This window comes from Peromyscus californicus, unplaced genomic scaffold (genome assembly GCF_007827085.1).
Source record: "Peromyscus californicus insignis strain IS unplaced genomic scaffold, ASM782708v3 Scaffold_7__1_contigs__length_154581171, whole genome shotgun sequence".
Classification (NCBI taxonomy): Eukaryota; Metazoa; Chordata; class Mammalia; order Rodentia; family Cricetidae; genus Peromyscus; species Peromyscus californicus.
In genome coordinates this window covers 12980165-13003836 of record NW_026294595.1, presented here as the reverse complement: position 1 = coordinate 13003836, position 23672 = coordinate 12980165, and the positions used below count along the sequence as shown (strand labels likewise).

Below are 23672 nucleotides of genomic sequence, written 5' to 3'. Positions count from 1 at the left end.
GCAACTTGTTTAAAATGTTTTACATTGGTATAGATTTTAGTTTATTTATACAAATTTAGAGTTGGTTTTGTTCTACTGTGTATATATATTTCTACTCTTTTTAAAGGTATTATGTTTATGTAACTCATTTAGATTGTAATGGATAATTAAGAAATACAGATTAATAATTAGTCTTCTATGATAGTCAAACTTATAGTCATGTTAGTTAAGTTTTCTAGGTATACATAGATATAATTCAGTTAGGTATGTAATCTTCAAACACTTCAAAGATCCACATAATATGGCATTTAAAATATTTTTAAAAATTCAGACTTTCTGGACAATGAGACATGTCTGCTCCTGGCAGCACTGTTTTACTTCAGAGAGGAGGACGGGTATCGAAGACACTCTATATGGAGTTTATCTTCTTCTTGGCAAAAATAGCCATTTGGGCAAGAAACTGTTCTTGCCTGGACTGCTTGATCGACTGGACATGCAGGACCCATAAGAAGGTGACCACTGAACTTTGCTTGGCAAAATGGTCTTTCAGGTTCCTGCTTCACAGAGGAAACTGCCAGACATTCTACAGGACATAGAGAGAAATGACTGAGAGACTCTAGGCCTGTGGGCTAAAGACAGATGCCCCAACTTTACGGAAGAACTTTGGATGACTGTCTGGGCAGCCAGCTGTCTCTGTCTACTCTTGCAAGACTCCCGAAAGTTGCTTGTGTCCGTCTCCATTTCTCAGGTAATATTATATCCTTCTGAGGTCTTTGATGCAGTTGAAGACTAGATAGTTATAATTTCCTTAGTTATGATAAAAGATAAGTTAGATATGAAACCTTAGACTCACAAATATAGGATAGATAGGATATCTTCTTTAATTCTGCCAAATAGAAATAGACTAGACATTATAAATAGACTAGATATTGTAACTGCAATTCTTGTTTGATAATTGTTTTGTTATATGTAATTTTACTATGTTAAAGTTAAAATCTTCCTTTTTGAAAAAAACAGAAAAGGGGAAGTGCTGTGGGGTATCCTGTATGCTGCGAGTATATGTTGCTATAATTGATTGATAAATAAAATGCTGATTGGCCAGTAGCCAGGTAGGAAGGATAGTGTAGGTGGGACAAGGAGAGAGGAGAATGCTGGGTGATAGAAGGCTGAGTCAGGAGACGCTGGCAGCCGCCATGAGGAGAAGCGTGATGTAAGATACCGGTAAGCCACAAGCTATGTGGCAACTTATAGATGAATAGAAATGGGTTAATTTAAGATGTAAGAACAGATAGCAAGAAGCCTGCCATGGCCATACAGTTTATACGTAATATAAATCTCTGTGTGTTTAATTGGGCCTGAGTGGCTACAGGATCTGGGTGGACACAGGAATACTCCAGTTACATGTAAGAAAAATAAACCCTTTCCTCCCTAACTATGTTTTGGTCATGGTGTTTCGTCACAGCAAAAGAAAACCTAAGACACCTCCCTCATGCTGCCTCAGCTGTCAAACTCAGCACTTCAATTTAGCAGTGTGTATCCTGTCCTCAGCTTCTGCCTGTGCATTGAATCCTGTGTGTCCTCTGCTCCCCTGGGCTGTGGGGGTGGAAACCCCTACTCAGAAGCCTTTGTGTGTGATCCACCTGAGACTTCCAGCCCTACTGCAGACACATCTGCTCAGATGATACTTGTTCCAAACCACATGCAAACATGATTCCCTCCTGACTCCTCCCACCTTGCTGGCCTCTTTTCCAGGAAGTTTGAGCTGGGGCCTCCCTATTCCTGGCCTAAGTCTTCCCATGTCATAGAAGATCCAAGAGGAACCATGGTGGCCTACTTGTAGGTCTCATTTCCTAAAACATCGTTTCCTATCCCTATATAGACTGGGGTCTTGCAGTCACACACACTATCACCATATGTGTCCTACAGGTCATTCTCTTCTTGCAAACCCACTATCGGTGAGGGTGTATGAAACAATTATGTTGAATACAGGTCTGAAGAGAATAGACATCTTCAACCCTCCTTGTGACAGTAGAGATTGGGTTTTCCCTCATGTCTCCTTCCTTTCTTTTCAGCGTTTCCCTATAAGACACAACCACACAAGCACTCTTTAGAGCCCTCTGTCTCTTTGTGCTTCTTGAAATAGATTCCTGTGAGTAATCTGAGAATCTTAGTAATGGAGCAGGCTCTGTGGAGATGACTCAGCAACCAGGAGCTAATCACCTGCCACCTTTTATGTTGAGAGAACATAGAACATGGGATGGAGACAGTGGTATGGTAGACCCCATTCTTAACAGCTCCTGACAGAGGGAAACTGGCTTTGTCCTGGGAAAGTTTCACCCAAGCCTCGATTCAGGGACAGGATTCATTGCCACGCCCACGACGGTGTCGCCCGCGTAACAAATGCCTTGGATAAGGTGGTTATGTGGGAAAGGGGGGCTCGCGGCCCTCGGGTCTATGCCCCCGGCGACCCCTTATCAATCTGCCCGAATCATGGTGCCAGGCTACACGGAACCACGCAAAATCTGCTTGCAGAGGCTGGCTGGCACTCTGCCTTTTTCTCTTTGCAGCTGTGACTATTGCTGTTTCCTTGTGTATTGATTTCAGGGAGTTAGCTCTCAATGTTCCTGATGTGCCCCATAAAGAGAATAATGATTCCTCAAAAGTGGCCTCAATACCCCCACCTATAATTCAAGCTTTTAGGCAAACAGTTAAAGAGGGTCCTAGAAGTTTGGGGGAATTTATGAATGACTTAGAACAAAAAGAACTTATGACTCAGAGGGACAAAGATTCTAGCAAAGAGAGAATGAAAGTAAAAGTCCAGGAACTCATAAGCAATCCATACGCGCAGCCAACAGCAGCTGTAAGGAAGCAGTTACAGGAACTAACCAGTCCTACAAGAATTATCAAGGGACAAATAGAGTTTCTCATCAAGGGTCGGTGGTGGCAACCCCCTAACTTTAATCCTAGATATAATAATTATTTGGAGTCATTGCCCTTTACGGGAGCTTATGATAAACATGGGAACCAATGGGTGAATCATAATAGCATGAAAACAGAATGGCATAAGTTACAGTTCATGGAAAGAATAGCGAGGTCCCAACCCCCCTGGTGCCTTCTCACCTGCAAGCAAAGGTTAAATATTTTCACACAAATGAAACCATGATTAGAACGATGGTGGGAAGGGTTTAATTGTGATACAAAACAAAGGTCTAATAACTACGTAGAAGGAAAAACTTCAGCTAGTGCGTAATGTTCTCTGGATGAGAGACCACAAAAGAGGAAATAACACCTGTACTCATGAGATCTGTTAGTCATTCTGAGAAAATTGTGTGACCACATTGTTGATTCTATGTCTATTGCCCCACTGGCCGATTGCCTTGTTTTCTTCAAATGATTGTATAAAAAACACTGCTTGATCTGAGTAAAATTGCAGCAGTTCACAGCATACTCTGGTGTCTGTGTCTGTCTGTCATTTGCCGAATCCCACTTATCTCGAGTACCTTCAACCTGTTCTCCCTCGGTCTGGTGTTCCTACTGAGACCCAGTCCGCGGCAATTCATGTATGTCAAATAGATTTCTCTTGAGAACCAGCAGACATGTTAATAGGCTGTGGAAACTCACTGGAGTTCTTTCCTGGATCAGGGTGTAATGTAAGGAGTAATGCACTTTAGTAGGTAGCCCTAAAGTGACTTCAGGGAACTGTGAGACTCCTTGTGGATTGCAGCCCCAGCCTAGAGCACAGCTTGGGAGGCTGGCTCACAGAGGGGCTCCTATGTGAGACAGGGTGGAGGAGAGCTGGATCTAAGAGCCACTGTGTGTGTGGCTGGTTTATTAGAGTCCATATGTGCTGACCAAGTGGTGGTGCTCCAGATCACAGTGTCTCTTATTGTGGTGTAATCAGAGATGTGTGTCTGGTCCCAGAGTATGGATGTGGTTGGCATTGGACTCAGTATTTGCTCAGGAACACAGGGAAATGACTGACCTCCCCAGCTATCCCCTTAAAGCTGGGTCAACATGTCATGTTTACACAACTCTATTATGTGGGCTCTACCTTTCCTACTTCAAAAATATAATTTTTCTGGAAGCAGAAATTTTTTTTGCTAATGTAACTTCATCAATAAAAACTTTGTGGAGAAGTATACAAAGCAATAAAAAAGAATGAATCTTGGTCATCATGGGGCACATTTCCTGTCAGAGAATGTAACAACATGTAGTGTAACAGTCTGTCCATGGGGCACCAAAATTCCTATAGGGGCTGGAGAGTGACCATGCAAACTGAAACACTTCCCAGGTCCCTAGTGCTCTTTGCCCCTTCTAGGTGCCACTAATCATAGCTGAGAACCCAGGCAGGCCACCTGGCTGAGAAGGTGCCATGAGCCCTTTGAAGTCCAAGAGGAAGCCCACAAGATGTGCAGGATAGTGCCAGAGACCATGTCTGGGCAGCAGTTCATGTGGCCATAGAGCTGACAGAGCAATGGGAATCTAAAGGGGAGAAGGCAGCACCCACAGGATCTCACCCCAGAGAGAGCTCCCATCTCACATGGAAAAAAATTGGGATCTTGAGGAAGGGGAAGAAGGACCTGAAATCTGCAGTGGAAGCTGGAGAAGGCCACAGAAAGATAGATGTTTCAGCCTTTTGAATCTTCTACATCTCCTGCTATCTTGTCATTTACCGCATCTTTGATTCACTTATTCTTTTTGTCTAAGACAAGGAGGTATGTCTACACAATGACAACACCCTCCCCTTATCTCCATTCTCCATTTTACTCATAGTAAAAGCAGAGGTGCCACAGTGGCCCACAAATCACTACTGTTTGCTCTACCCTTTCTGAAACCTGGTCTCTGGCCATCTCCCTGCCCTGCCATCTGCTCCATCTCCCCTGCCCTCCTGTCTATTCCTGGCATAGTGAGGCTCCCTTTGCCCCTTCCAGGCCTCACTGAATGTCCCTCCCATCTGGAGTTCTTTTTCACTTCCGCATTCATGTCTCATTCCCTTCACTACCTTCAATTATGCGTTTAAATGGCCCTTTGTGCAGCTGACTCCGACTCTTCCATTAATTCTACAACCCCTCATGCCCATAATTGCAGTTGACCTTGTTCATTTGGGGCTTCCTCATGGCACACTCCACTCTTGTAATAATATATAATTAAGTAATCAGGAGACAGGAGCACACAGTAGACTGAGCAGGGATAGTGAATATAATGAACACTGAATAACACAGTGTAAGGAGAGCTAGAGACACTAACAGAGGGTTACAGGAGATCAGCTGAGGAAACCATTTTGTGCTGCAATTTCTTACACTTGGCTGGTTCCATCATGGCAGAAAAAGTGCTACGGCCTGGGTCTTGGAAGTGTCACTTTTCAGTTCTGGTTCTGCTTTTATACTCATTGGATTTTTCCACAGAGACAGTCATACCAGCCCTACATAGGGTCTTATTTTTTCCTATAGATATGTGTCTTTGGTTCCCTTTTTCACTCTCACTAGTCCAGTTGGAAATCACGACACTGTTCATTGTTCATCATGAGAATCGGGGTTTTGTTTGGTTTTCTCTTTCTTTGGTAAAAACTTACCTATTCAAAGTTGGGAGAGAAAGGGATTTATTTTGTCTTAAACTTCCAGGTTACAATCCATAACAGAGGAAACTCAAAACAGGAACTCAAGGCATGCACCTGGAGGCAGGAACTGAAGCAGAATTCATCAAGTGAGGAATGCTCCTCATTGGCTTGCACCTCAAGACCTGCTCAGCATGCTTTCTTGTACTGCCCACGACCAACTGCATAATGGCAGTATTGTCACAATGAGTTATGTTCTCCCACATCATTCAATAATCAAGAACATAACTCACAGACTTGCTTATATTCCAGTCTGATGGATGAAACCCATTAATTGAGATTCCCTCTTCCCAGAGAAGTCTAAGTTTGTGTTAAGCTGACATAAAAACTAACCAGCAGAGTAGACCACTCATCAACTTCATGCATAAATCACATCAGTATTAAACCACAGTCTTCCCTTTCTCATTTGTTTCTGAGATGTCAGGTTGACATTACTATTACAATATAAAACCCAAACAACTTTAAAAGTCCCACAGTCTTCAAAAACTTCAAAATTGTAAAAATCCAAGTTCTCTTTAAAAATCCAGTGTCTCTTTCAAAGTCCAAAGTCTCTCAACTGTGGGCTCTTATAAAATAATAATAAAAACAAAATCCAAGTTAAATACTTCTTGCTCCAAAAGGGAAGAACCAGGGTACAATCACAATCAAATCAAAGCACAACCAAACTTCAACAGTATAAAAAGTGCTTGATGTCTAGGATGTACTTATAGTTCTCTGGGCTCCAAAGTGCATGGGCACCTCACTCCACTTCCCTGTCTCTGCCTGATAGAGAACAAATAGTATTTTTCACAGACACAAGCCAGCCTTCATCTCACATCTGCTGCTGTCTTTTGCAGTGATTACAGATAGTTATGGTATCTCCAGTGTCCTGGGGTCTCCGTTGCTATGGACACTACACCCTCACCAATGGCCTCTCTTCAGGGCCCCAACCCTGCCACATAATGCAAAGCCTCAGCTTATCCCCATGATCTCTTTGTATCTTCAAAACCAGTACCACCTTGGGGAATGGAGAGATGATTCAGTGGTTAAGAGCATTTGATGATCTTGCAGAAGGTTGGGGATTGACTCCCAGTACCCACATGGTAGTTCAAAACCATTTCTAATTTCATTTTGAGGGGATCTGATGCCCTCTTCTGATGTCTGTTGGCACCAATCACTCACATGGTGCATAGACATACATGCAGGCAATACCCTCACATGAAAAATGAAATGAATAAAACTAACAAAACTTATATAAATCCCAGCACCACTTTGGCAGCTCTTATATTTTACCAAGTTCAGATGAAATCATGAGATACAGCCTTATTCTCCTCTGCACCACATCTTCTTGTGCTAATTCTGAGGGAATATTTCCAGAAGACTCTAATTCTGGTCTCATCTAAATCATTGCTCATTTCTCAGTTCCAGTTAACCAGTACTGATTGTATGAGTGAAGTATTGGTTCCAGTCTCTGGATAATCACAGGTATTCTTCAGCTCCAGCTAAAGACACTAGACACCATGGATTATTAACTCAAAAATCACCAAATGCCTGAGATAGACTCCATGGTTCTTTATCTTCACAAGGTAATCCTCTATCATCTGCCTTTCTCTCAGCATTCCATCCTTCCCATTGATCACAGAAGAGCCATTGAGCTCTGATCAGCCAACTGTTTTTCCAGCTCAAAGTTCTAATGCCACCACAATCCTCCCCAAATCACATAATCAGGTCTGTCACAGCAATACCCCACCCCTGGCACCAGATTCTGTCTTAATCCTTTTTCTACTTTAATGATAAAACACCAAGACTAAGCCAACTTATGGACGTAAGTGTCTGTTTGGGGCTTATAGTTCTAGAGGCATATAAGGCCATCACCATCATGAGGTGTGGCAGTAGGCTGCCATGGTAGCAAGAAAATAATCTGAGAGCTCACATCTCACTCCACAGGCAGAAAGCAAAGCTAACAAACTCAAAATACCATGTGGCATTTGAAATCACAAATCCTGCCCCTCAGTGACGTACTTCCATCAGCAGGGCCACACCTCTTACACCTAGCCAAACAGAACCACAAACTGGAGTCCAAGTATTCAAAATATCTGAGCCTATGAGGGTGACTGTCACTCAAACCACTATATACAATGAAAATATTTCAGTAAAATTAAAAAAATGCAGAGAATATGGAAAGAATGCCACCTAGAAGATGAGCACTGTGGGACAGTTAGTGTGCTTGATTTTCCTCAGAGAGAAATGGGAGGGAGAGAGAGAATGAAGGAGCACACACACACACACACACACACACACACACACACACACACACACACACACACACACACACAGAGAGAGACAGAGACAGACAGACAGAGACAGAGACAAACAGAGACAGTGTCAGAGAGAGAGAGAGAGAGAGGGAGGGGTGACGGAGGAACTGAAAAACAGACCTTTTTCTTTCTTTATTCCTTAAAAATTCTTTGGAGACACAGTCTAATGCAGGTAAGTCAGTCTGGCATGAAACTCAGTTTGCGTCTTAGGTTTGCACTGAACTCCTCATCCTCCTGTCTCCACCTCCCAAGCACTGGGATTAAGGTCTGCAGCACCACACCAGACTCCTCTTATCCTATTGGTAACTGCCTTTGTTAACTGAGTGTGCTAACACAGGACACATCTGGGCCTGACCAGAGTGTGTCACTTGAAACACAGAGGAGGGACGTACCGTACTGGAGGTGGCAAGCCATAAATCAGTGTGCCTGGACCTGCCTTTAAAAAAAAAAAAAAGAGAGAACCAGCAGAGTTCAGCAGCAGCACCCGAAAGGATCTTTCACTTCTTGTACTGAGCACTCATGCTTCAGATTGGCTTTAAACTGGAGCTAGGCATTCATGGTGGTCCAAGTGCAGCCTCAACTGAAGTCTATGGAGAAACAATCTGTAGCCCCTACTACGGAGTCCGTATTCCAGGATTTACTGATAGCAATCTCAGGACTGCTCTCCACTTCTTTTCAATGAATCTCAGTCCCAGTCAATACCCCATCTTGCCTGGTGCTATCGGTTGAGCTATCAATACCCCCCATCTGTAAATTTTGTAGAATGCACAGACACAAGACCCTGTAGTGAGGCACCTGTGACTTAGCAGCATCTAAAAGTTGACCACATTGGGGTTCATATTCAAGGGCAGTGAAGGATGTGACCAGAAGTGGTAAGACCAGGAGCTGTGGAGTTGGAGAACTCTGTAAGAACCACCACTAGAATGAAATGGGGTCACTCCTAAATGCCTTAGGCCATGGCACACTGTGGACAGGGCATCCTCTCCCTCCTACCCTACCATCTCTCCACCTTGTTAACCCTGGGTTGTCCCCAGCCACCTGTTTTTTGACTCCTGAGATCATGTGCCATCTGAGGACTCCACATGATGCCCTCTCTCAGTCACCAGGGATTGACTTCAAACTCTGCCTCACCAGCTCTGGATGGATTCTTTCATCACTTTAACTTTTGGGTCTCTATGAGCATAGGTGGCAGAACTCAGCTCACAGGGACATAGGAATGACAGGTGGGTAAGAGGTGTGGGGAGGCTTCACATCATACTACACATGAGATTCATGATTGGTCAGTCTTTTAAAGTCCATATACCATTGTCATAAATACTTTAATCAGTGATCCACATGCAGTGAAGTATAAGCTTTTTTTATTTCAATCAGCAGGACAACAACCAAAATAATCCTTGGCACCACAGATATGGGTACTTCAACCTTCTCATTATTCTTTGCTTCTAAAGATCACAGGACCCACCCTTTCCAGTCCTTGGGATGACAGACTTCCTGCTCAGTAGCACCTTGCATGCTAGGGTCAGGGCCTTGGTCTTATGAACACCTCAGCAAGAGCCAAAGCTTGTAAGAGAATGCTCATTAATATTGTTTGTAGATATGTGTTGCTGTCCAACCTGACTCCACATTGTTTATAGATATGTGGAGCTGTGCAACATGGGTCCACAGAGGTACAAAGATGCCATTGTGTGACTAGCACCTGTATCCAGAGTCTGGGCCAGCATTGTCTCAGAACAGGACTCTTCAGGGCCAAGAAGTGCAGGATGGGGAGGAAGGAGGCAGAGTTCCTGCTGGGGAGAAAGCTGGGCTGAGTCATTAGAGAGGGCAGCCAGGGAAGCTCAGCCATGTTCTCTGGATTCAGGGAGGCCCTGGCCACCTTGTATCCCTCCTGCCCTTTTTACCCAAAGGGACTTAGACTTGGGGTCACCTTGGTAGCCTTTCAATTTTCAGAAAAAGTAGAGGGTAAACTTAAGTATTATGGGGGCTCTAGTTTGAGAAATTTGGTGCAGCTGTACAAACACTGGCTCACAACTGTCGATGCCTGACCTAAGAACCTCATGCAGGCCGCAGGTGTAGAAGGGGACTCCACTGCGCAGGGAGGGCTGGGGGTCCACCAGTCCTTTCATCAGGCACTCTGATGACCAACACAACAGAGGATCCAATATCCTTTGTTCCTAAGCTCACACAGGTGAAACACTGACATATCCCGTAGTGAACACATAATAATGGCCCCTGACATGTAGCTAAGCTTTTCCAGCTTTAGGATAAATTGTAAAGCATGGGCATCAAGGCCCTATTCCTCGGGATCTTAGAATGAAATAAGGAGATAGGTTTGGGGTAGGATGAAAGAATAAGGTGGGAAGAAGGAGCTAGACCCTCGAGAGTAAGAAGTGCCCTAAGGGAGCACAGCTGTCCCAAGTGCAGAATGCAGCAGTTTAGGTGACTGTGGGCTTAACTGTGGCTAGGAGACTCTTAGAGGAGGGACTGTTTCAGGAGACCCAGAGCCACCACACAGGACCCAACCCACATCTAGGGTGGCCTGCCACACGTTAGCAGCATTGAGTTGGATCCTAGAACATAATGCGGGCTCTGGAAATCAACAGGACTGCATGTGGAGAATTCCAGTCCTTTTCTGAGTACCAGGAGCCAAGAAATCACCTTCCAGAGAAGGTGGCCAGGGCAGCCATGATTGTCTGAAGGGAGAGAGCAGAGCTAGATGTGGAAAGGGAATGAACTCAGCCTTCCCTTATTGGCTGGCCCAGACTGTGTCCCCACTCCACAGCTGAGTACCTCACATTCCCTGGGGTCCTACAGGACTAGCAGCATTGGATGGTGCAGACATTGCAAGGCATTGTGTCTTTTATCTGGAGATGGCATCGAAAGAACACCAGATCCCAACAGCAACAACATCCAGCCCAATGATGGTAATAGATTTGGCCGTGAAAGATGGCCAGGAGGGGTGTGGCCAGTGCAACTTGTGGCCATAAAGGGCGTCCTCTGAGGAGCCAGCAGAGACTCATTTTGTCACTCCATGACCTGCCTTGTCTGAGAGCACAGAGCCTGGAGATGCAGAGCCTGCTCCTGATTGTCACACTGTTTGTCCTGGTGGCTGTCCTACAAGCTCAGGATGACCTGCCCTTCCTCTCAGAAGAAAAGAAAGTGAGGCAGAGAGGGATGGTGGACAGGTGTATGTGGAAGGCTTGACTGCTGGCCAGTGTCTGAGGACGGGAGCCAGCACTCATGAGGGTTCAAGTCCTCTGAGTCTGAGCAGAGGCTGCTGATCTCCATCACACATGGGCTCCTGAGCCACAGAGTTGGAGCAGGAAGGGTTCTAGAGCAAGGACACCCAGAACCATAAATTCTCACTTGATAGGACCTTTGTTTGTTGTTTCATAGACTCCTAGGGATTTGGAGCCTTTGGAGCCAGACACCATGTGTTTCTGCTGGGCCACTAATTTGTAGTCTAATATAATATTAAGGAGCATGGGTTTGGAGCATGGAACCTCACTAACTCAGGGGCTGTATCTTGGGTTCTGAGATATGTGTTCAGGCTACATTGCCTATGGGAACCTGGGGGAGATTTGAGGCTGCCTAGTGTGGGCTCAGGACTCTGTATGCCCCAGCTCTCGGGTGTCTGGTTCGTGAAGGCTACAGTGAGTGATAAGAACCTGACAAATCTGAGACCTCTGGTAGCATTCCCTAATAGAGTGTCATTTCCGGAACAAGGAACTTTGGAGATCAGGACCACCATCATGTGAGTATCCCCCATGTGTCTTTTCAACTTTCTCTTACCTCTTCTATCTATGTTTGGATACTGATGACAGAAAAGCCCCTTCCTCTGAGGGGCCACAGTTCCCGCACCCAAAAACATAGGAAGGGTTGGTATAGGATTTCAGAGGACATTGTATTAAGGCTGATGAACCAGGTGACCTCAGTGGAGCTCAGGCATGTGTTCTGAAAGAGGATGCAAGTTGGTTTCCTGTTTTCCAGGTCTGAGGGCCAGTGCATGAAGACAACAATGCATATGCAGAGAACAGAGAAGCCTGATCAATACAGCTCCTGTGAGTCCTTATCTCAGTTTCTTCTCCTGTTGCTGTCAAAAAACACTCTAATCAACACTGCTTAAGGGAGAAAGGGTTTACTTTAGTTCAAGGTTCATTTCAAGGTACAGTCCACGATGGTGGAGCATTCCTGGCAGCTGGAGCATGAGGCAGCTACTCATATTATGCCCATAGTCAGAAGAGAGAATGAATGCATTAATGCTAGTGCTCACCAGATGGCTTCACCATTTTATATACTCCAGGATCTTCTGCTTATGGAATGCTCCTGCCCACAATTAAGATGATTCTTCCACAATCAATGAACATAATCAATATCATTTCCACTGTCATGACCAGTGGAATAAACTCACGTGATTCTAGATCACATCACATTATTAGCCAACAAGGTACCCTGGCTGCATGTGATTATCCCTTGGAAGGCAAGCTCCTGAGATTGTAGCATCTCTTCTCTGATTATCTTGCAGGAAGATTTACCCAGTTAATTACCAGGTAACTTTAGAGATCAAAGGTTAGTGTAGTTGGAGTTTTCTCCAGTCCTGCTCAGACCCACAGCCCCTCAGACCCAAGTAAATATACAGAGACTTATATTACTTATAAACTGTATGGCTGTGGCAGGTTTCTTGCTATCAAGTTCTTATATCTTAAATTAACCCATTTTTATTAGTCTATAAGTTGCCATGTGGCTTGTGGCTTACTGGTACTTTACATCTTGCTTCTCATGGTGGTGGCAGCTGGCAGCATCTCCTGACTCAGCCTCCCACTTCCTAGCATTCTCCTCTCTGCTTATCCCACCTATACTATACTTCCTGCCTGGCTACTGGTCAATCAGCATTTTATTTATCAATCAATCAGAGCAACACATTCACAGCATACAGAAAGACATCTTGCTTTCAGAAGCAAGAAGAGACCATGTTTCCCTTTAGATAGTACTATCCAGTGTCAGGCCAGGAGACAGAAATTTAGGATTTAAGAAGCAGGACAAAGCAGCTGCTAGTGGACCAGTCATGTACAACCTCCATCTTCCATGACACTTGTGGTCCCAACTCCAAGCTACTGATGACATCTTTCCAGGAGGAGCCTCTGTCTTGTGTTGGGGCCACATTGAGGCCTGGAGTCATCTGGCTGGGTGCTTATGGGTTATTGATGAAACTTTCTCAGCTGTTTCTTAGTGTGCTCTGAATGTTGTCTTTGAAAAAGACACTACATTTCCATTTCTCCTTAATCTGCAGTTTCCAGCCATGTGCTTTTCCACATCTATGAGCTTCCAGTGAAGGACCACTACATCATACACACTGAAATCCTTATGTTTGAGAAAAAATCTGAAGCAGTTGACCTCCTAGGTGAGGAACTCCAGAGACTCCAGCTTCTGCCAATTTTATCTATTATCATTAACTATTTGAATGTGCACAACTACGCTCTGGCACTCAGAACTACAAAGTCCCCTGGGTGTCCTTCTAGTAGCTCTGGTTAAGGTGCTGTGTGGTCAATGTACATGCTCTGAAGTGGGAAACTGTGGTCTGTGTAGAACTTCCATGAGCAGATGTGGCCTTGAGCACTGACCAATAGGGCAGAAGTTCTAGCCAGTGATTTCCTACATGTCACTTGCTGGGGTCTCAGATTTCATAATAGGCAGGTCTCATTGAAAGTCTGTGTCCTATCAGAGACCTTTCATGGGCAATGGCTCCTAGGAACAGGAGGCAGGCTAGTGACCCTGAAACACAGGGTCCTTCCTGGTTAGTGTGTGACATTACTTGTCTCCTTAGGTTGTCAGCTATATGTTTAGTCTTATGGTGGCCCTACGTGTCAGTGATACTCACTTCCTGTGGGCAAGCCAATCATCCATATCCCACCTCCGTGTTCACTCTGAAATCTCCTCCCCTTTTGCTTCCATCTTCTCCCGGTTGAAGGCCCTAGTGCTAGGCAGGGTTTTTGTCCTTGTGTCACTGGCTCCCAACAGAGCTGTACAGTCATGCCTGTTCTGTTCTGACCTCTGCCTGCAGGAAAGCATCTAAAAGAAAACATAGACGCCCTGGAAGAATTTAAGAAATTCATACAGCACAAAGGACTTCTCCAAGAAAACATTATTGTGCCTGAGCAGAGGGGTGAGAGGATACTCTGCTCTGCCCCCCCCCTTATGTGCCCTATGTGCTATCCGTAGTACTTCTACGCTTGTGTAACTATGTGCCCTTCTTTGCCAGTAAGGCCTTTCTCTGATCTTGGGGCTGCAGAGGGTAATCTGGTTCTTCAACCATCACACCTTCTTTTATTTGATTTTTTTCCCCTTGCTTTTACAGAACATTGTGTTCCCGAGCATCACAGTGGTAAGTGACCCACTGAAGGAACATTGATAGGACACAGATTTGTCAGCTCCAGAGTTAAAGTTTCTATCTGTTCTTGGCCCTGCTCCCATCCTCTCTCTCAGGAGGGACCCAGCTTAGCCAGGAAACAGTGACCACTTCAGGAGGTGTCCTCAAGGTTAATTCCCAAGATACTTGGGAAATCTCTCCTTTCTTTTCCCAGAGTCCCTCCCCTACTGTGGGTCTCCACTTGGTCTAATTTCACGCCCTAGGAACCCACCAATCACAATTTGAGGTCTACAAGATCATGGAGTTAGGATTGTTCAGGGGCCCATGTATTCTCTGGAGAGACCTCCTAGAGGCTTGATGCAAGGAAGACCTCTGATAGGCACCCACCTCCCAGGTTGCTACTCTCTGACTGCTGTTCCCACGGTAAGGGGGGGGGGGAGTCTCTCACTTGTGTTCCTCTCTTAGTCACAGCCCACCAGGACCACAACTGCTGAGCTATCTTTGCCACTAGTACAAGGCAATGACCTCACTGGACTACTCTTCCCGCTGGACCACACCCCACAGAGCTGCATTTCCCCCACTGGAGACCCACTCCTTCCTTGACTGTTACTCCCACTGGACTGCTATCCTACTTTAGCTTTAAACTCCTGTCCCTGCCCTGTCTGAATCCAATAAAGAGTTTAGCATTTTTGTCTGAGTTCAGTTTTTATGTGGCAGGCCTTCTCAGTTCACAAGTTTGATGAAATATTGGAACAGATACCAGACACCAAGTAGCATGGCACCCAACAATCCTATAGAACTATATGATATCTTAGAAGATCAAGTAATGTGCAGCCAATGCCAAACAGCTTCAGAAGATTGCAGACACCGGGGCAGGAAAGTTGAGTAGTCACTAGGGTGGGCAGGACTGGCGATGGCATCAGGTGTACTAATGTCTGCAGGTCCCTACAGAGATCTTGCTGCATTGGGGAACTTCATGGAATCTGTGAGGGACCTAGCTTTGAGTAATCTAGGAGCAGTGGCAGCAGTGGAGGGAGGAAGATTACAGGACCCTCCCTCATCACACCTCAAGCAAGGTAGACCTGGATGCAGATCTCTGGGTATGTTTACTCACCCTGGCTTTCTATGGTCGGTCAGTATTCAAGGTCTGTGTTGACACTGCCTCAGGGACATGGTAGAACCACAGTGATGGAGGGCTGGGCCAGTACTTTGAATGATTATGCTCATTGACAATCTTAGTTGTACACGTATTCCTGGAGGATGAGTGTGCAACATCATTTTCTCCCAAGAAGCTGCCCATTGCTCTCAAATGAGCATTCGCAGTAACCCTTCAGTCAAACTCCCATGCTCACTTGTTGTCTTCTCCTTGCACCTGTCTGCCTGGACTTGGTCAACTGGACCTGGAGTCAGCCCCTCAGGTACCTGCTGGAGCCTGAGGCAGCAGGGACAAGTACAAGGGAAAGGACAGCATGAAATTATAAAGCTGGTGATCATTCCCTGTGTCTCTGCTGTGTAGGACTCATGTATATCATGGAAGGGTCAACAATCTCCATGGAAGAACTTAAAAAAGAAGTGGATATATTTTACTGAACTCAGGATAAAAAGTGAGCTTCATAATATTGAATCACAGAGTGAAAAATCTTACGTGAAAAATAGTTTTGACTGCACTTAAGTATATACCATGCTTTAAAAACTTAGTGGTTGAGCCCAGAAAAGTAGTGCACACCTTAAATGCAAGCACTTGGGGAAAGAGGCAGATGGGTATCTGTGAGTTTGAGACTAGCCTGGTCTACATGGTGAGTATCATGAGAGAGAGGACTATAGAGAGAGACCCAGTCTCCAAAAAACAGAACTTAGTATTTGTCTAATACAGTTTATTTTTCATTGGATTTTTGTTTTCATGTATGTTTCCAGTCCATGTATTGTGTATTTTAATCTGTGCTTCTACCAAATTTTTTACCCAAATCTTTCTCTGTGGTGTCCTTTGTGGGCAGATATGACTTTTCCTGGGGATATTGAGAATGTCCATTGACCCCAGACTGGGCAATGACAATAAATAAAGAATCCATATCATTCAAGTCTAGCCAGCTGACCAACTGGATTTATTAGGACAATGTCAGATATCCTAATTTGAAGAGTGTGTGTGTGTGACTTAACACACTGCATCATCAAAAGCTCCTTCTCCATTGGTCATGCCTCCTGAAAGCTAAGTAGTTTAATCTCCCTCTGCAGGTCCTAGGTAACTACACCAAAACGTCTCCTCTTTCCTAGCAATTGTTTACTACTTACACAACCTTGGTAATAGGAAAGGGTCAGGGAAGGGTCATGAATCTTGTAAATTTCTTGTGAGTTTTGTGAGCCTCCTGCAGTTCTATCCATAATGGAATGTTTCAATATGAAATAAATAGATAAACTGCACTCCACCCATTCCTAGAATGCTTACATTCTTTCTGTTCAATCTTCTCTGAAGTTTACTGAATCTTTGAGGGATGTAGGATAGAAGACACATTTTCTTTTGTATGTAGTAACAGTTACGTATTTTCAGTAATTTAGTCAGCCAAGAGTCTCTGCAGTAACAGTACAAACTGCAAAAAAGGAAGGAAGAAAGGAAGGAAGGAAGGAAGGAAGGAAGGAAGGAAGGAAGGAAAGAAGGAAGGAAGGAAGGAAGGAAGGAAAAAAGAAAAATCCATGTTTGTCTGAGCTTTAATTATTGGAGAGGCTTTTATTACTGCTTCCATCTCATGCTCAATACAGAACTCTTTGAGTTGTTTTTCTCTTGTTGAACTTTGTTAAGTCATGGTTGTCTATGAAAGTATCTATTTCATTTATATATCTCAATTTATTTAAATATAGCTTTTAGTACATACCTTAATGATCTTTTGAACTTCATTTGGTGTCTGAGGTAGTGTCTTTTATTTCTAATGAATTAAATTGTGTTTCCCTTTTTTCTTTTGATTAGTTATTTTTCTTCAATCTTATTCATTTTGTTGTCTCACTTTTTGGTTGACCATTTGCTTTGTTCTTTCCTTTTCTTAATATTTATTTTCCTTTTTATTACATAGTCCTGGGAAACCTCATATGGGACTATTTGGACTTATGTCCAATAGCCACCTCTTCTCCCTTCCAATGGCCCCTGGACCCTACACCATGTCCTCTTCCCAACTTGATGATTATTTCGCAATTTCTCCTCCTTTTCCTCTCACTCCTTGTCCTCCTTCCTATCCTTCTTCATTCTTCCTTAACTTCTCATTCACAAACCCAAAGCATACACAGTGCTGTGTATGTGTGTATGAGTATAAGACCCTGCAACTAAGGATGGGAAAACCACTATGGGCAAACTCCTCTGAAGAAAACTGACCCTATCTTAGCAGTCATCCTTTGACTAAACTCCTTTGCTTTTTTGACCCCCCAGCTCTAAACCCTTCCTAGTTTCTAAAAGCCTAAATCCACATATTCAGGGTTCTCAAGAAATGACCTTACTTCTTAGTATCAATTTCTTACATTAGTTCCTCTTCTGGTCAATTGGCAAAATACACAATACAAAATGGAAACAACACAGTGGAGGAAGGATTTGTTCTGGCTCATGGAAAGGAGTAAGGTGTGGTGCCTGCAACAGCTGAACCATGGCAGTACAAGCTGGGCTCATGGCTTATTTGCATCTTGAGGGATCAAAAACTGCTTTAGACCCTAAGGTTGGTTCTACCAACATCCCATTTCTTCTCATGAGACTCCAGGACCACAGGTCCACATATTTCCCAGAAAAGTGCCTCCATCTAGTGCGGAGGTGTTCACATGCAAGAGCCTGAGGGAAATACCCAGGTAATACATCAGGGGCACAAACAAAGAAATGTCTACACAGATACACATAAATTTGCACACACAGATGTGCACACACAAACACACACACATATGCACACAGAGAAGTTGAGGTGCACACACAATCACATATATACAGATATGCCCCAAAATGCACAGTAACACAGGATTACACACAGGCATACACAAACATGATACAGGTACACACATACACTGATATGTGGACATACAGAGACAGAGACCACAAGAGCAAGGCACACACATATATGGTGGGTATGATCTTCAGTGATCCAATACTCAGTGTGTATGTGGTGGTATTGTCCACATATGACCAGTAATTTCTGATCTCTGTCCACTCCACCCCCAACCTTATCCTGGAGGTGACTTTTCTCTTCCTTCTGAGAGAACTTTGCAGGGCCATGGCCATATCCACTGTCAGGAACAGCATCTCCCAGGAGATTCTTGCCTTATCTTGCCTAGAACAGCCTGCCAGTGGGGCAGAGGGGTTGGTTATGACCAAGTTCCCTTGACCCTCCAGTCTGCTCTGAAATGCTTCCCAAACCCCTCCTGCATCTGTTCCCACTTCAGCTAAGGCCTGAAACCCCCTTTCCTGGCTCTCCCTCCTGCCCTCCTCAGCAATGGCTTCCCCATTTAGCTTTTAGGAAATTGGTACATAATTCACTGAGCAGGAAACCTTCCTCTCCTGGAAGCAAAGCTGAGAAGCCCTTCACATTGACCCAAAATAGAATTGGCTACTTGGAGTTCAGGATGAATATCTTCTGAGTACCTGCTCTCAGGCCATCTGCTTGGCTCTTTGGTGCATGGCCTCCTCACCCTCACCCCACACATGCTCTCTCTCAACTTCAGCTGAAAAGTGGATTCAAACATGGAATAATCTTGTCTTCTGTAACTGCAGGAAAGATGTACTCAGGAACACTGAGCTTAGAACAGGAGACCCAGGGTCCCACCTGATGCACTCTGTACTGCTGCACATTGGGAATGACAGGAACTTCCAAGTACAGTACTGCTGGCTCTTGGAAAAACCAGTGTGCACACTGCTCATTTCTGTGTAGGGAGGGAGTCTTGCTCTCCAGGATTTCAGTCAGTTCTGTAGGCAATGAGGAGCCTGAGGGATCATGGGCACATTCAGGACCCTGTCATCTGGGAGAGGCCCTTGGAGAAACATTTGGAGATCAAGGGCATAGCCTGGCCTCCTCATGGAGAATGACCTGGGGTGGCTTGGTTGGAAGACCATCCTGAACTCAGATCATGGGTTTGTCATTGACTCTCAACCTATCTGTATCTGCTGTTTCTACATAGCACAGGCCCCATCTTTTTCTGCTCTTGAGATGACAGACTTCCTGTTCTGTAGCACTTTGCTTGCTGGGGTCAAGCCCTAGGTCTTATGAGCGCCTCAGCAAGGTTTGCCAGAGAGTGCTCATTAATATTGTTTGCAGATATGTGTTGCTGTCCAATCTGGGTCCATATAGTTTATAGTACAAAGATGCCACTGTGTGACCAGCACCTGCTTCCAGAGCCTGGGCCAGCATGGTCTCAGAACAGGACACTGAGGGCCAAGAAGTGAAAGATGGAGAGGAAGGAGGCAGAGTTCCTTCTGGGGGAGGGAGGTGGGTGGAGTCACTCCAAATGAGACAGGAAAGTTAAGCCATGGACACCAGATGTAGGGGGCCATGGCCTCCCTGTGCCCCTCTTGACATCTTTACCCAAAGAGACTTATACTTGGTCACCTTGATGACCTGTCAGTGTTCAGACACATGAGAGGATAAACCTTAGAGTGTTGGGGGCTGTAGACTGAGAAAATTGATGCAGCTGTACAAATGGCTGACTCTCAACTGTCTCTGTTTGAGCTAAGAATCTCATGTGGGCCACAAGTTGTGGAAGGAGCCTCAATTTTGCAGAGTGGGCTGGGACTCCACCAGTCTTTTGGGCAGGCCCCCAGATAACCAACACAGTGGGAGAGCCAATATCCTTTGTCAAAGTTGATGTCCCTGAGATCACACAGATGAAATAACATGTAATTGTGATAACTTGACATACAGCTAGAGCTTTTCCAGCTTCAGGATAAAATCATGAAGCTCAGCCATCAAGGCCATACTCCTCAGGAGCTTAGAATGAAACATAGGAGGTAGTTGATGGGTAAAGGTAATGAAGAAGAAGCAAGACATCTGAGAATAAGTGTTCTAAGAGAGCACAGCTGTATATATTAGTTTAGGTGACTGAGCTTGAGAGTGGTTAGAAGACTCTTAGAGGAGGTGTTATTTCAGGACACCCTGAGCCATTACACAGTGACCCTACCCACATCTAGGGTATGCCTACCAGGCATTAATAGCATTGACCTGAGCTATTAGAACATAGTGTGGGCTCTGCAAATCAGCAGAACCATGTGTGGAGAAAGAAGCCCAATCCCTTTATGAGCAGCAGGAGCTGAGAAGTCACCTTGCTGGGAAGGTGTCAATGGCAGCTATGGGTGTCCAAAGTGGGAGAACAGGCCTAGATATGACAAGGGAATGAACTAATCCCCCCTTACTGGTCCAGAGTGCAGTCTGTCTCCCCACCCAATGCCTGAGTAACTTATACTCTCTGGGGTCCTTCAGGAGTAGCAAACTTGGATGGTACAGGCATTGCAGAATATTGTGTCTTTTATCTGCAGGAAATAACAACCATATCACAACAGCAACAATTTCCAATGCCATGATGGACATGGACTTTTCTATGACTGATGGCCAGGAGGGGTGTGGCCAGTGTCATTTTTGGCTATAAAGGGCATCCTCTGAGGAGCCAGCACAGTGGCCTGCCTTGTCTGTGAGCACAGAGCCTGAAGATCCTGCTCCTGACTGTCATACTGTTTGGTCTGATGGCTGTCTTGCAGACCCAGGATGACCTGCCCGTTCCCTCAGAAGAAAACAAAGTGAGGCAGAGAGGGATGGTGGACAGGTGTATGTGGAAGGCTTGACTGCTGGCCAGTGTCTGAGGACCAGAGCTAGCACTCATGAGTGTTCAAGTCCTCTGAGTCTGAGCAGAGGCTGCTGTTCTCCAGCACACATGGGCTCCAGCTCCATAGAGCTGGAGCAGAAAGTGTCCTAGCAGTGACACCAAGAACCAGAAAGTCTTACTTGGTAGGGCCTTTATGTGTTGTTTCTGAGAATCCTAAGGGTTTGGAGCCTTTGGAGACAGGCATATTCTGCTTCTAATAGGCCATCAAAATGTAGTTCTAGCCTACTTTTAAGGAATAAGGGGCTGGAAAGTGGAAGTTCACTAACTTGGGGGCTAAATCTTGGGGTCTGGGATATGTGTTCAAGCTACACCCCTTATTGGCAAACTGGGGGAGACTTATGGCTGGACAAGTGTGGGATCATGACTGTCTGCTACAGCTCTCAGGTATCTGGTTTGTAAAGGTGACAGTGAATCAAGGGAATCTGACTGAGCTGAGGAGATGTCTGGTAGTGTTTCCTTTTATACTCACAAACTGGAACAAAAAACATTGGAGTTCATGTGAGTGTCCCCCATGGGTACTTTCAGCTTTCTATCCCCTTCTCTGTCTATGTTTGGACACTGATGATAGAAAAAGCCCCTTCCTTTGAGGGGATACAATCTTAGCATTCAAAAACATGGGAAGGGTTGATGTGGGATTTCAGGGGATATTGTGCTAAGGCTGATGAACCAGCTGACCTCAGTAGAGCACAGGCATGTGTTCTGAAAGAGGCTGTGGGTTGCTTTCCTATTTTCCAAATCTGAGGGCCAGTGCATTAAGGTAGGATTCTGTATGCAGAGAACAGAGGAGCCGGTCAATATAACGACTGTGAGTTCCTGTCTCAGTTTCTTCTCCTGTTGAAGAGATAAAACACTCAAATCAACACCACTTAAGGGAGAAAGGATTTGCTTTAGCCCACAGTTCAGTCCACAATGTACAGTCCACAATGGTGGGGCTCTCCAGATGGAGCATAAAGCAGCTGCTCATATTATGCCCGTAGTCAGAAGAGAGAATGAATGCATTCATACTCGTGCTCAGGTGGCTTCACCATTTTACACAGCCTCGGATCTTCTGCCCACAGAATGTTCCTGCCCACAATTAAGATAAGTCTTCCACAATCATTAACATAATCAATACAACAGCCATTGTCATGACCAGTGGAACATCTCTCAGGTGATCCTAGATTGTGTCAAGTTATTAGTTAACATGGTACCCCTGGCTGCACCTGATTATCCCTTGCAAGGTAAGCTCCTGGGGTTGTAGTATCCCTGCTTTTCTTACTTTTCAGGAAGGCCTACCCAGTTAATTCCCAGGTGGCTTTAGAGATCACAGGTTAGTCCACAGAAGAAACCATGCCTCTGTCCACTTTCAGACATGGAGACTGAAGCTTAGGATATAGGAAGCAGGGAAGTGTAGCTGCTAGGGCGCCATTCATGCACAGCCTCCATCTTTCCTGAGACCTCTTGTCCTGACTCCATAGCTGGAGATGGCACTTTTCCAGGAGGAACTTCTGTCTTGTGATGGGGGTAGAGCCAAGCTTGGAGCCAGCTGACTGGTTACTCATGGGTTACTGGTGAAATCTTCTAAACTGTTCTTAGTGTGTTCTGAATGTTGTTTTTGAAAAGGACACTACACACCCATTTCTCTTTATTCTGAAATTTTGGGCCATAAGTCCTTACACACCCATGAGATGTCAATAAAGTACCACTACATCTTATACTCTGAAACCTTTCGTTTGAGAAAAAAATTCTAAGATGGACACTTCATAGGTGAGGGACCCCAGAGATTCCACCTCCTGCCCATGTTCTCTACTACTATTAGTTATTTGAATGTGCACAGCTATACCCTGGCACCCTCAGTGTTCTTCTAGCAGCTCTGCAAAGGGTGCTGTATGGTCAGTGTGCATGCTCTGAAGTGGGAAGGTGTGGTCTGTGCAGAACTTCCATGAACAGATGTGTCCTTAAGCACTGAACAATTGAACAGGAGTTCTAACCAGTGACTTACTACATGTCCCTTCTGGGGTTTCAGGTTTCATAGCAGGCAGTCTCACTGAAAGGCTATGCCCTAATAGATGTCATTTATGGACAGTGTCCTCCAGAGACAGGAGGCAGGCTAGTGACCTTGAAATACAGGGTTCTACTGATTAGAGTATGGTATTACCTGTGTTCTTTGGATGTCACCTATATGTTTGGTCATACAGTGGCCCTATGTAATAAGAATTTTTGGATCCTCAGTCTTAGGTTTCTCTGCTGATGCAGTAAACCAAATCAAGCCAAATTACATGTCCAGGTTTAATGAGCCAAGCATTCCAGGGTGATCGTGGGGGAAGGAGAAATCACATGGCAGGTCTATGAATCAGAGCTTAAATACCCTGTAGGTGCAGTCTTGAGGAGCTCCGGGGGAGGAGTTGTCGCTTGGTAGGATTTCTGAGGGGCAGGGTTTGGAGAAGGAGGAGGAGGCTGAGGCAGAGCTTCCAAGAGAACATCCTAACCTTGTTGGCTATATGGGTGATGATTCAAGTCTGTCTGCTTCTTGCTACTTCAGATGATGTGGGGAGGGGGCTCATGCTTAGTGGGAGTTAGGGGTGAAGAAGCACTTGGTTAGCTGTTA

At 45.0% G+C, this 23672-nt stretch overlaps 2 protein-coding genes across 2 annotated transcripts in view; both read left to right on the top strand.

Moving 5' to 3' along the window:
- Positions 1-10874, top strand: part of LOC128102702 (vomeronasal secretory protein 2-like) — a 41862-nt gene extending 30988 nt beyond the window's left edge. The window contains exon 7 of the mRNA XM_052726711.1: positions 10702-10874. Within this exon, the coding sequence (XP_052582671.1) occupies positions 10702-10874 (173 nt within the window). The remainder of the gene's footprint in view (positions 1-10701) is intronic.
- A 79-nt stretch (positions 10875-10953) lies between these two features.
- On the top strand, positions 10954-15844 carry LOC128102701 (vomeronasal secretory protein 2-like). Its single transcript, XM_052726710.1, has 6 exons — positions 10954-11046; positions 11511-11641; positions 11878-11948; positions 13178-13288; positions 13949-14050; positions 15771-15844. The coding sequence occupies exons 1-6, from the start codon at positions 10954-10956 to the stop codon at positions 15842-15844; spliced, it is 582 nt and encodes a 193-aa protein (XP_052582670.1).
- The last annotated feature ends 7828 nt before the right edge of the window (positions 15845-23672 follow it).

Coding starts and splice junctions, on each gene's coding strand:
- LOC128102701 (XM_052726710.1), top strand. CDS start 10,954: ATGCAGAGCCTGCTCCTGATTGTCACACTGTTTGTCCTGGTGGCTGTC. Junction 11,047..11,510: donor TCCTCTCAGAAGAAAAGAAA/GTGAGGCAGAGA, acceptor TGTATGCCCCAG/CTCTCGGGTGTCTGGTTCGT. Junction 14,051..15,770: donor TATTGTGCCTGAGCAGAGGG/GTGAGAGGATAC, acceptor TCTGCTGTGTAG/GACTCATGTATATCATGGAA.